This window comes from Myotis davidii, unplaced genomic scaffold (assembly GCF_000327345.1).
Source record: "Myotis davidii unplaced genomic scaffold, ASM32734v1 scaffold513, whole genome shotgun sequence".
Lineage (NCBI taxonomy): Eukaryota > Metazoa > Chordata > Mammalia > Chiroptera > Vespertilionidae > Myotis > Myotis davidii.
The window spans coordinates 1,701,884-1,714,823 of record NW_006284436.1 but is presented as its reverse complement, the minus strand read 5'-3'; the positions used below and the strand labels follow the sequence as shown (position 1 = coordinate 1,714,823).

The window sequence follows — 12,940 nt, the reverse complement described above, 5'->3', positions numbered from 1 at the left end:
TCAAATTATGTGTATGGTCTTTATGTGTTTGTCTACGTATATATGTAACTAGTGCCCTGGTGCGTGGATTCATGCACATTAAAAGAAAATTAGAAGGTGGCCGGCAGGGTCCCTCTGGCAGGTGGGGTCCCTCAGCCTGGCCTGCAGGGATTGGGCCGAAACCAGCTCTCTGACATCCCCCAAGGGGTCCCAGATTGCAAGAGGGCGGTTCTCGAGCGATGCACCCCAGAATCAGGCTCCCTCCTCTCTGGTTCAGGAGTGTGTCACCTGAGAACTGCTGTTGCCAAGTCACTGCAGCTTGGCAGCTGCTGCGTTGAGTATCTGCCCCCTGGTGGTCAGTGTGCATCATACTACTGGTCAGATGGTCGAATAGTCACTTAGCCTTTTATATATATAGATGTGTTTTCTGCCTCTGGATGGCATTACTAGGGTATGATATTTTAGTGGCCTAAAGAGATTAAATACTTATCTAAGTTAAGCAGGATCCTGTGGTCTAGACAAAATATTTAATATTAAAACCAGTTTAAGTTTGATTCATGTTTTTTAGAGTTATGACCATAAAATACGTTTGTTTTACCTAGATTGACAAGGAATTTATGATATAATCTTTTGGTTAAGTACATTTGACAACTTTCTCAAAGTTTAAGTTTTAAGAGACTTTTTTAACTAAAAGATGACTTTGAGGTATTCCAATGGGCCTTGGAATACCTCAAGGATTTATTCTCTGTCCTTATAAAAGAAAAGCTTTTAAACTAATTAGGCCTATTTAATATGCTTGAAATTACATGGGAAGCTTCACCAAAATAATGATAATAAAATAAAATTGTTCTATTTGTATACATATATTTTTATTAAAGTGGGTGTTATAAACATTTCATCCTGCCCTAGGGAGGAACTTGCAAAGATTCAGAGCCAAGTTCAAACAGGGAGCTCCCAGGGGTAGCAAGTGTCCTGCCAGTGACACCAGGCAAGCCACACGTGAGGATTCCCTGTGGGGGCATCCGGCAGTGGGACTTTGGACATTGGGAGTTTATGAATTATTGCCAGTGCTCAATGTACACTGCCGATAAGCCATGTGCAGCATGTTAAAATCTTGCATATTATCTGTTCTTTATATATTGAAATTGTGTATTGAATCTAAATATATATATGGACTTTATATTATTCTCTTTCTTGGTAAATTATTATTTACCGAGAAATTGTTGTCTTGAAATGTTATGTCTTACAAAGAAGCAAGGTGTTTTTTGTTTTTTTATCAATTGCATTATAATCAAACTTATAACTATGCCACTTTAAGTTTTGTCATTTATAGACAGTCATGTTTTACTCTGATGCATTTGCAGATATGTTACATCTTTAGAAAAATACATGAAAAGGACTCTGACCTGCTCTAAATTAGACATTTCTAAGCAGGTCATATCTTTGACCTAGATGGAGATTTATAGAACTCTAAGGAATAACTGAATTCATGAAAATACTGGCAAATAATCAGAATAAACAAAAAAAATTGGTTATGGGACTAAATGAACTGAGAATATTCTTGTGACCCTGTTTTAAGTATTGATTTTTAAATCTTTTTGTTTTCCAACTGTAAGGAAACTAAAAGGAGACATTCTGCATTATTATCAATGGCTCATTAACAAGGTTATAGGGACTGATAAAGCAGTAACATTCATTTCACAGTGTGCTCCAGCAGACGAAGTTTCCAAAGACCACAACTTACAACCAGGAGATGTCCATCCACTTATATTTAGTAACTATAAAATCAAGGTGCCTCCCATAATACTACAGAGTCTCCAGCAGTTCTCAATGTGCGGGTCACGAACAATGCAAATACATCCTGCATATCAGATATTTACATTACGATTCATAACAGTAGCAAAATTACAGTTATGAAGTAGCAACGAAAATAATTTTATGGTTGGGGGTCACCACAACATGAGGAGCTGTATTAAAGGGTCGCGGCATTAGGAAGGTTGAGAACCACTGAGAGTGTTTTTCTTAATAAAGACCCATAAGGCCTAACTGCCTCCCATTTACCTGCCTTTCACTTTGGAGGAAAAAAATTTGGCCTCGACTTCCATCCAAGGTTATGGTCTTGCCCGATCCCCAATGATCCATTTGCAGCAAGGCAAACACTGAGATTTCCTAGGAATGAGCCTTCCTAGCACTGTGGGACCTTGTTATCCAACCAAAAGGTTGATCATCATTGCATCCTTTGGATTGATTTATGGCCAAAAGGGGTACGTATGGACAAAAAGGGGACACATGCTAACCTGACAAGCTCAGGGAAGGCCTGCGTGGTGGCCTTGCAAACTCAGAGACCTAAAGTAACCACAAAGAATGGTCTGAAATTAAAACTTTTTAACTAAAAGCAGTTTATAGCAGGTAGTCATGTCCTAGGCTGGCATCTTCCCTGACAAAGGTCAATCTTTACCTTAAGTGAACCTGTCTAATGTCTTTTTGCATCTGTGGTAACATCTCTTTGGAATGTCAAAGCAATTTTCCTTTTTCTGGTCCCCTCAAAGCCAGACACCACTCTGTGGAGACCACAAATCCCCTCATTGTTATTGAGTTAATTATTGACTGTTAACTATCCCACACCCACCTACTAGTATGTAAAAGATGTATGTGTCTGTCATTTTACTTTTCATCCAATGCCAGAGGCTTCCCCGCTTTGCTTTCTCCCATTTCCCTCATCTATCACCAGCGGATTTCATGCAACCACTTGCATCTCCTCTTTTGAGTGTGATGTATAAAATAAGGTGCAAGCTTGCCATTCTTTGGAGCAATATGTCAATCTGTTGAAATTTTGCTTCCCGGCAATTGTCGACAATTTGGGTCAAATAAACTCACAAAATTTCCCTATAGGTTTGAATGTGTCTTATGTTGACAATCCTAAAGGTAACATGGCCAAAAAGGGGGTGGGGATAGGGGACTCAGGCAATTTACTCTAACGGCCTAAAGCCTCAATGTCTTTATCTGTAAACTATAATCTCCACATAGAAGTTTCTCTGAAGTTAAATAAGCCTATAAACACAACTACAAACTTCATCCAAATGGCCATCTGCTGAGAACTGGTTAATTAATTTATTGGCTGTTTTTTGTTTTCTTGTGTCAACTCGGCTAGGCTGCAGCCCCCAGTTACGGAATTAGACACTACGCCAGGAGCTGCTGTGAAGGGATTTGGCAGGTGCAATAAGAGCCCCTAATGAGACATTGCGGATAATCCCAGGGAGCATCCTGGATAACGTAGGCGGGCCTGGTTCAATCAGCTGAAAGGCATCAGAAGCAGAAGCCTTAAAAGCTGAAGCTTCCGTGAAAAAAAGAAATTGAGCCTGTGACCAGCAGTCCCACCCGTTCCTGTGAAACCCATCCTGCTCACACTTTCCCTCCGGTCTGCCTCAGAAAACTTCGCCTGTGAGTTCCCCCTGCCTGTGGTCTTCTGTTCTGGCCACTGGCCCTGTGGGTTTCAGGCTTGCTTAGCCAGCACCCACAACCCATAAGCAAATTGCTTGCAATAAATATGCACATTTACATATATTCTGTACTGGTTCTGCCTCTCTTGTTGAAGCCTGACCGACACCCACAGACTGGAAGGGGAGGCGTCTGAAAGGAATGAGGTATGCATCCGAGGCCCTTCCAGGCCCCACAGAGAGTAATATACTAGTAAAGGAAAATGAGCCCCACCCTGTGCTTCCTCGGTTGGCATCCGTGACCCAGGTGGCCCTCTACCCTGTCAACTCACTGGGGGCAGCAGCTCAGCTTCCTAGCACCAAACTGCAGTTGGCCACTCTGCTCAGCCTTGGAGCTTTTTCTCGGCCAAGAAGAGGCCCGAGGCTTTGGGCCAGTCTTAGCTCCTAACCCAGGCTCCTTCCGTTTCTGTTCCTAAGCATCCGGCCTCAAACTCGCCCCCAGCCTCCCACAAGCCACGTGCGTCAGGGCTCCTGGAACTGGGGTTTGCTCAGCCTCTGCAGGGCTGGGGGAGGTGGGCACAGGGGTCAGCACAAGAAGGGGCCTTGGAGATCACGCAGTCTGTGCTGTCTTTGAAGGCCCGGACACCGAGGCCAGGAGCAACCGACTAAGGCCTCATGGCTGGAGCTGTCAGCTCTGCCTTTCCAGAAAGACCTGAGCCTGCAGGCGACAGACGCCGAACTGAGGGAGACTCAGGGAACAGTGCCCCCCACCCCACCCCCACCTGGTCTCAGTGGCTCAGAGCAGAGCAGGAATCCCCTCCCAGGCTGCTGGCAGTGTGCCCAGGCTGCCCTGCACGGCCTTGGTGCATCCCCAAAGCGTATGGGCTCAGCAACTTGACTGGCCCTCCCTCCATTTTTAAAAGGTGGAATGAATTTTGCCCTGTAATTATAAAAGAAAACCAAGTTTCCCATAGAAAATTTGGAAAATACATCTAAAGAAAATAAAATTACTCATAATGTGCCGGGGTCGTTCTCAAGCATCTAGAATTATTCAGGAATCTGAAGGGACTGCGAGTAAATTAATAGAGGCTAGACACTAGACATGAAATATAAATTGGAAGGCATTTTGGGGGAGCTGGAGGAAGCTTAGCTTTAGTAACTATGTTCCTCGAATCTCTGCACCCAGGGCTTTTTATTCCCACATTTTGTCCTCTAGCAAAGCAGATATACATATCAAAGGTAAAGTTTGGTAAACAGATGATCAGGTTGGGGGAACTGCCCTCAGCTGTCGGGCAGCAGGCTATAATATGTGCAGATCTTCAGGTTTGGGGAAAAGCTTTCAGCTATTCCAGCAGCAGGTAATATGATTCAGCCCTGCTGAAGCCTCAAGTTCCATCAACCTTTTGATGAACTCCTTGCATTTATTATGACATGCTGGAATTAGCCTCCAGCAATAATGCCCCAAGTGCAAACTGTTACGGTTTGGGCAACATGACTGAGCTCTTTAAAAGAACCCGTTCCTGAAACAAGCAGCGTTCCCTGCATACATTTACCCTGTAGGTGACAAAACTGTCGCAGCAACTCCCCCTGAGAACAGCGCTGCGTCTGGGCTGCCAAGGAGGTGTGGGCAGCTCTGTGGCTGGATGCATGTGGGTAGGGCTGTGCCCTGGGTCCCAGCCAGCAGACCACAGGTGAGGCTAAGTGCGGGTCCACGATGGAACCTGCAGGAAAGGACCAGCGGTTGGCCTGTCCCCACAGCAGCAAGAGGCTTTCCCAGACCCCCAAGCTCCTCCACACAGAGAAGAGGAGGGCTCCTCAGTGCCCCAGGCCTTGGAGCCTTGACTGCGGCAGCCCTGGCATCCCGGCTACTTCTCCCAGCCTCCCCGCCCCTGGAACACAGGCTGCCCCGGAGATCCCTGCAGCGCTGGGGGCATTGTCACAGCCCCGCCAGGCTGCCCACCTCACTCCAGGCTGGGCCTTCCTCCTGCAGACAAGGCCTTGACTGGGAACATTATGGGGTCCCTTCCCCTTTGCTTTCCAGGGCCCAAACCTGCAGGCCTGAATGTGAGCACCTGAGGGCAGGATCTGAGTCTTGCAATCAGCCACCTGGTTGCAGCCGCACCCACGCTGTGCTGGACGGATGGGCGGATGGAAGGACGCAAGGATGGTCGCATGGGAGGGGAGGAGTCAGAGAGAGGCTGATGCGGCAGGAAAAGGGGCTACTGATTACACTGGAGCTGGAAAGAGCCCACACATCAGCTGGTTCCTGCTGCCGGGGACGAAGGAATTTAGGAAGAAGCAGGAAAAGACGGGAAACAGTAAGTACAGGCGCCTTCATCACAACCAGTTACAGAAATTGACCTTTATTTATTGTACTAAAGTCTGTTTTGCTTTTGATACAAAGTAAGGTTTCATTACAGAAAATCCCAGTCTGTCGGAACAGTACCTGTGCACACTGTACCATCACAGTCCCACTGTCTGCAGCTCAGAGCAACGCCCTGATAGCGCGTAAGACTCGAGACAGCCTCATGTCTCGGCTGTCTGAGCTAGAAACTTGTACCTGTAAAACGAAGGGCAGCATTGAGGACCCAGGCGTGTCTCTCTTTGAACAACTGTGCAAGAAAATATATCCCTTTTTAAAAAATGTCAGTATGGCTACACTATCATCTAGTGTCTAGAATTACAAAGGATAAAATGAAATCAAGGATTTCTCGCTAGTAAAATGAAATGTTAGGAACAGTATTAAAATATAGTCCTACCCCAGTGACACACGGAGCCCAGTACAGTACCTATTAACAACAGGATGCACAGTTTAGGGAGGAACCACATCAAATCTGCAGCCAGAGATACCCAGCGTCAGAAGTGCAAAAAAAAAGAAAAGACAAAAGTCCCAACAAAGACATCTTCAAGGAGCACTGGGCATGCCGGAGCGCTGCAGCCAAGACTAAAGGATCCTGCCTGCTTTTTAGATTTCGACAGCGACAACACTAACCACTAGGCTTCCCCAAAGACTATCAAAGTTTGAAACATTTTCCATGTCCAAAAGAGCTGACGTGTCTGCTCCCTCTACAGTTTGAGAAGTACCCTGCAAACATTGCACTGAGAAAGGCTGTCTCTATTTACAGAACCTACAGAGGACCAACAGCATGCATCGGCTGAGCCTCCTGCCAGAACCAGTCGGCGGTGTGAGCCCGGGCGGCTCCGAAGGACAGAGAGAGGCGGAAACGATCAAGGCAGGTGGAGGAGAGATGAGAGGGCGTGCAGGCAGGAGGGAAGGTCTGAGACGAGTCTGTGAGATGCCAGTGTCGCCTGCCCTGGTGTGGGCAGGGAAACCACTGCCGCTGGCGCGTCGGCCCCACGAAGGCACTGGTTCTGCCACCACCGACGTCCAAGCATCTGCCATGGCGCTGTCCTTCTGGGAGAGACGCCACCGAGGAGGTGAGGTTTTCAGAGCTCTGGTCCCACCACGAACCTTCCAGAGCAGAGCAGCCCATTGAGGTTCCAGAGTTGTTTTGCTGAAAACAGGAACAAAACCAAAACACGAAAGCAACACGGGATGGACAGGGGTAGGGGCTGGCCACCAACAACATGGGCCGTTCAAGTAAACAGAAACAACCAAATACTTAGAAAGGCTTGTAAACTTGGGATATGAAAGGTTCTCTGCAGCATCGCGGATCGCGGCCTCGGAAGGCTGGTGTGGAACCTCTAGCAGGAGTCCCGGGTGGTTACTGTTTTTGTCTTAAAGCACACGTGTGAGGAAGACGGTCTGTGCGTCTGCGGCCCACTGTCTGGGGCCCTGCTGGTGGAGCCTCCTCCGGTGCTCATACTCCGATGGACTTTCAGTCAGAGAAGCTGAGCCAGGACGGACGCTGGTGACAAGCTGCCTCTGTTCCCAGCACAGCGGCCTACGGCGGGCAGGCTGGAATCCACAGGACTTTGCTCTGCTCTTGGCTGACCAAGGCCACGATCTGATCGCAAATGCTCGACAGAGCTCCTCCCTGGACGACCCCTGCAACAGAGGAAGACCCCAGGTTCGAGGCCAATAAATACACCCTCTATCTACTCTTTCTGCTTCTCCGCCTATTTTGAGCTCCTGCCTCTCTGCCATCCACTCTCTTCCATCAGCAAGAAACTGGGGAAGAAAAGGAGTTGAATACAAATCACTTTGGCTTTTTATCTGTCCCTCTGGTCCACTGTTCAGAAGGATGCTGGAAGTATGGGCTTGAATGAAGGTGGGTGTCAAACTGCCAGGCTTCCCCAGCCCGTCACAGGGTAGCCAGATGTAACCCTGGGCATGACATCCGAGTCGGCCTGGTGCCCAGTCTTGCCCCTGGAGAGCCCAGCACATCAGAAAGCCATTTGGGGGCGTTATGAAGGTCTGATCCACAGCAGAATTGTGCAGGAAACAGGGGTTAGGAACTGGGCATCCCATGGACCAGAGAGGATTCCCAGCAAACAAGTGATGTTTCCATGTATGTTGCAGCCCTGCTCACAGGCTTTCAACACCACGGGCCCTGAGACACCAGCCAGGGTGTTCAGTGTGCTGCACAGAACACGCAATGGACAGAGCGTGCCCCAGGTGCCCGCCACAGGCATGACCAGGACTTGCTGGGGAGCGCTAGAAACTGCTATAGACATGTAACAGAATCTGTCTGTTGAATCTAATAAAGAAGCAAGGCCTGTATTTTATAAGTTTGGAGTTTTAAATCTTCATTTCTCTAGTAACTGTTAAAATATTTGACTGAAATACTAGTCTGTGGTGGACTGGAAATTCACACACACACATCCACGGGGAAGCACCAAGGTTGGTTCTGAGAACAACCACTGGACGCGAAGCACAGATCCCAGCAGCCTCCATGCCACACCAATCACTGCCACACCTCTCCGCGCCAACAACCCCAACCCCCCACAATGACTAACGCTGTGGAAGAGGCTGAAAGGGTCAGTGACAGCTAGCAGCTGGGCCAGGCCTGTGGCCGTTTGCTTCGCTTCAAAGACCAGGGATGGTAAGGTCGCAGCTTTTCTTCACCAAACCTCAAGGTCAAACTGACCTGCCTGGAGGTGCTGGGAGCACAGGGTCAGAGCTGCCCTGTGCTGCCGCCCGGGAACCCGGAAGCTGTGCTACAGGCTGTGAGACAGACCTGCCACTGCACACGTGACAGACCTGGGTGGACAGGCCAGACCATGGCCTAAGGCCAAATCAGGGAGCTTTACCCCTCAACCTATTGAATTCCTGACACTGCCCTGCGCCTGCCATCAGAGCACCTGAAATGATGTTGGCAGGGGCATCACCGGCCCCCAGCAAGCATGGGCTGTGCCACTTCTAATTCTCTTCGGGACACCCGATTCCCTGCCACCTGCTGCTCCCCGAGCGACGCACACCTACCTGTGAAGTACCTACTGTACTCCTGCTCAATCTTCTGAGCCGTCTCAAACTGCTCTTTGGAATGCCTCTGTGTCACCTTGTCCTTCAGGTACACGGGGTCTCTCTGCTCCCTGTGGGGACATGCAGGGAACCGAGTGAGCCTCGCACTTCCCCGGCATCTCCTCTTCCGTTCCTTTGTCCAGAGCAGGGGTCCTCAAACTACGGCCCGCGGGCCACATGCAAATACCAATATTGTATTTGTTCCCGTTTTGTTTTTTTACTTCAAAATAAGATATGTGCAGTGTGCATAGGAATTTGTTCATAGTATTTTTTAAACTATAGTCTGGCCCTCCAACGGTCTGAGGGACAGTGAACTGGCCCCCTGTTTAAAAAGTTTGAGGACCCCTGGTCCAGAGTAACAGGATCCCCGTGTGCTCCCTTTGTAAGCACAGCCTGCAGGCTCCATGGGGAGCTCTGGGCAGAGGTAGAGGGGGGCACCCCCGTGCACGCACTTAACGAGCAGACACCCCATCGGCCCCCGAGAGCAGGTACCAGACACTTGGAAGCACAAACAGGCAAAAGGGAGGGGCCCTGATGAGCTGTCAGCCCAACTGGAGGTCGGGGAGCAGAGGCTCACCTACGACACAGCCTGCTTCTGGCGGAGCTGGGCGCCCAGGCCCCCTAGCTCCTGTGTCCTGTGAGCACCAGCTGAGAGGCAGGAAAGGGAATGGGGACAGGGCGGGAGAGGAGCTCTGCAGACAAAGCTGGACCTACTCAGAGCTAGGGCAGCACCCAAACAGGGCAGAGGGGGGCAGGCAGGGAGGGGTGAGCCGGGCTAACACTGCCCGGCTCTGAACGTGTCAGCAGCTTGAGGCTTGAGGAAGAGTCGTTCTGCATGTGCTGCCTATTCCAAGGCCGACAGGCTGGTCTCATTCTTCCACTCCCACCCGACGCCCCAGCACCACCACCCTGGCCGTGGGAGCAGCCGCCCAGCCAGGCCCCGGGCCGGGCCCAGGAGCCCCCACCTACTTGATGTGCTTGGCGCTCTTGTAGTGAATGAAGATGACGATGGGGTAGATGTGCATGTGGTGCAGCCGCTCGATGGCGTGGGGGGCGACATCCAGCAGACAGTGCCAGTTCTGCGGGGGGCGGGCGGAGAGTGAGCGCCGGGGCCAGGCCTGGGGGCCGGGCCTCGGAAACACCGCAGCCCTTCTGGGGACACTTCCACTTTCTCTGCCACCAATGGGGCCCACCTGTCCCCTCACAGGCGCTTCCTCGCTCCACAAACAAACACCAAGTTCCACCCGTGAACAAAGAAGCGCGACCATCTCTCATGAAGACGAGGCATGACAAACCGTGGGAAGCTAACCCCAAACTCCCCCCACAGCTGTGGGCACTGTGGGGTCAAGGCTGGGAGCCAGCGCCCAGTGGGGGCTGGACGGAAGCCATGGGCCCTGTCCCAGCAAAGGCACAGGAAATCTCTGCATCCAGCTCAGCAGACGTGTATGGGATCCAGCTGCAGACCTCCCTGGAAGAGGCACCCGTGCACAGAGTAACTCCTGCACCCCTCCCTCGCACCCCCTACACAAGGTGACCCCTGCACCCTCCCCCACACCCCATGCACAGGGTGACTCCTGCACCCCCTCCTACACCTCCTACACAGGGTGACCCCTGACCCCTCCCCTACACCCCCTACACAGGGTGACCCCTGCCCCCTCCCCTACACCCTCTACACAGGGTGACCCCTGACCTCTCCCCCACACCCCCTACACAGGGTGACTCCTGCACCCTCCCCTACACCCCCTACACAGGGTGACTCCTTCACCATCCCCTACACCCCCTACACAGGGTGACTCCTGCACCCTCTCCTACACCCCCTACACTGGGTGACCCCTGACCCCTCTCCCTGACCAGCTTCCTCTTCATGAAAGTGGAAGCACAGAGCAGCCATGGGCCAGCCCCAAGCAGGCTCATCTGGACTGAAGGGCACGGGCACTGTCCCTGGGGGACACAGGGTGACTCCTGCACCCTCCCCTACACCCCCTACACAGGGTGACTCCTTCACCATCCCCTACACCCCCTACACAGGGTGACTCCTGCACCCTCTCCTACACCCCCTACACTGGGTGACCCCTGACCCCTCTCCCTGACCAGCTTCCTCTTCATGAAAGTGGAAGCACAGAGCAGCCATGGGCCAGCCCCAAGCAGGCTCATCTGGACTGAAGGGCACGGGTGAGCTCACCGAGGGTCTGGGGCTGCACGGGGCAGCACCAAAGGCTACAACAGGTGCAAACCCTCGGTCTGAAGCAGCGGGTACCTTTTCTGTGATCTCCTTTATGGAAGCCACCGTGGTCACGTCGAAATGGCCGCTCCTGCGCTTATAGTCGACAAACAGGCAGTCTTTGACGCCTCGCTCAATGGCCTGCTGGGAGGCCTTCATCACCTCTGTAAGCAGACACAGGCTCAGCAGGCGGCACCGCAGAGCGCCCTGCAGGGAACTCTGCAGAGGGGCCCTAGCACCCAGTCCTGCGTCCTCTCTCCAGAGAAAGCCGCAAGCTACTCCCCGTCTAACCCCAGTCAGAAGGGCTCGGGAACGCTGGGATCCGGCCCAGGAGATTGAGGGAAGGGGCACGGGGACGAGCATGGGGGCCCTTACCCAGGGGGCATCTGCAGAACTTGCTGGGCTCCTTGTTCACCAGCATTTCCTTCACCACGTCCAGTAACGGCCCGAGGATCAGGACGGGCCTCAGGGAGGTACAGTCTACTTTCTGTACCCGCTGGTAGGCAAGGCTCACCGAATCTGAGGGGGAGAGGGGCAGTGTCATGGCAACCGCCTGGGGTGAGGGAGGGAGAGGAGCTGGGGACACCGTGGTCCCGTTCTTGCTAACTCCAGGCAGGCTCACCCTACACTCCACAAACCCAGCGCCAGGCAGTGTGGCCAGCTCACCCGAGTCTGCCTGGAACTTGCCCAGTCTTAGCACTGGAGTCCCACGTCCCGGGCACAGCGGGGCACAGTCATGCCGGAGTCCAGCACAACTCCCCAGTCTGTGAGCACCCGAGTCACCTCACACCTCGGCTGCTGAAACCCTTCCTTCCGTGTCGTAGGCCTGCCCACCCTCCCCCACTCCTCATTCTCTGCTCTAGGGATCTGCTGCCCAACAATGCAAGTGCCCATAATGCCACTGAGCTGGATATTTAAAAATGGCTATGATGGCAGATTTAATGATACGTGTTTTTACCACAAAAATATCAAATGGCAACTATAACTAAAATATGCAATTTCTGAAATAAGAACGTGTTGAGCACAACAGAAGAGTGCACTGTGAACAGGAAAACGGTCAGGAGAAAGCACCCAGGCTGAAGCATGGAGAGAAACAAAATGGAAAATGTCGGGGGGAAAGTGTAAAACACGTGGGGAAATGGTCAAAGAAGTAAGATAGAGCCCTGACCGGTGTTTCTAAGCAGTTAGAGCACTGGTACACGAACCAGAGAGTCACGGGTTCGATTCCGGATCAAGGGCATGTACCTGGGTTGCAGGTTCAATCCCTGGCCCTGCTGCTGGTTGGTGGTACAGGAGGCAACCAATTGATGTGTTTCTCTCACATCAATGTTTCTCTCTCCCTCCCCCCTCCCTCCCTTCTTCTCTTCCACTCTCTCTTAAAATCAATGGAAAAACAATATTCTTGGGAGAGGATTCACCAAAAAATAATAATAATAAGATACAGGAGAGGAAAGAAGAGCACAGAAGCAGCTTTAAAGAAACAGTGGTCAGGCATTTTCCAAATGACACAATTTTCCAAACTCCAAATCTATGTGCACCTTTCCGTACATATATTATGCTTCAATAAAATGAAAAAAGAATTAGTCACCATGGGTTAAAAAAAAAACACTACTTACAAGAGACGTTTAAATGTAAAGCTACAAAAGTTTAAAGTAAAAAGATAGAAAAAGATGAACTGTGTGAACACGAACCAAAAGAAAGCTGTTATAACAGTAACATCAGACAAAACAGACTTTAAGGCAAGAAACATTCCTAGAGATAAAGATGTACATCTCATGATGATAAAAGGACCAGCTCACCAGGAAGATATAACAATTCAAAAGGTGTATGCACCTAAAGACAACTTCAAAAACAACTGATAAACTAAAAGAAAAAACT

At 50.7% G+C, this 12,940-nt stretch overlaps 1 protein-coding gene across 1 annotated transcript in view; it reads right to left on the bottom strand.

The window, feature by feature from the left end:
• Nucleotides 1-5,758: 5,758 nt before the first annotated feature.
• DLG5 (discs large homolog 5) overlaps nucleotides 5,759-12,940 on the bottom strand; it is a 62,374-nt gene continuing 55,192 nt past the window's right edge. Inside the window, exons 27-31 of the mRNA XM_006754822.2 lie at nucleotides 11,438-11,581; nucleotides 11,099-11,226; nucleotides 9,811-9,920; nucleotides 8,803-8,912; nucleotides 5,759-7,425 (exon numbers count right to left, since the gene is read on the bottom strand). Of these exons, the coding sequence (XP_006754885.1) occupies nucleotides 7,322-7,425; nucleotides 8,803-8,912; nucleotides 9,811-9,920; nucleotides 11,099-11,226; nucleotides 11,438-11,581 (596 nt within the window). The 3' untranslated portion in view covers nucleotides 5,759-7,321. The remainder of the gene's footprint in view (nucleotides 7,426-8,802; nucleotides 8,913-9,810; nucleotides 9,921-11,098; nucleotides 11,227-11,437; nucleotides 11,582-12,940) is intronic.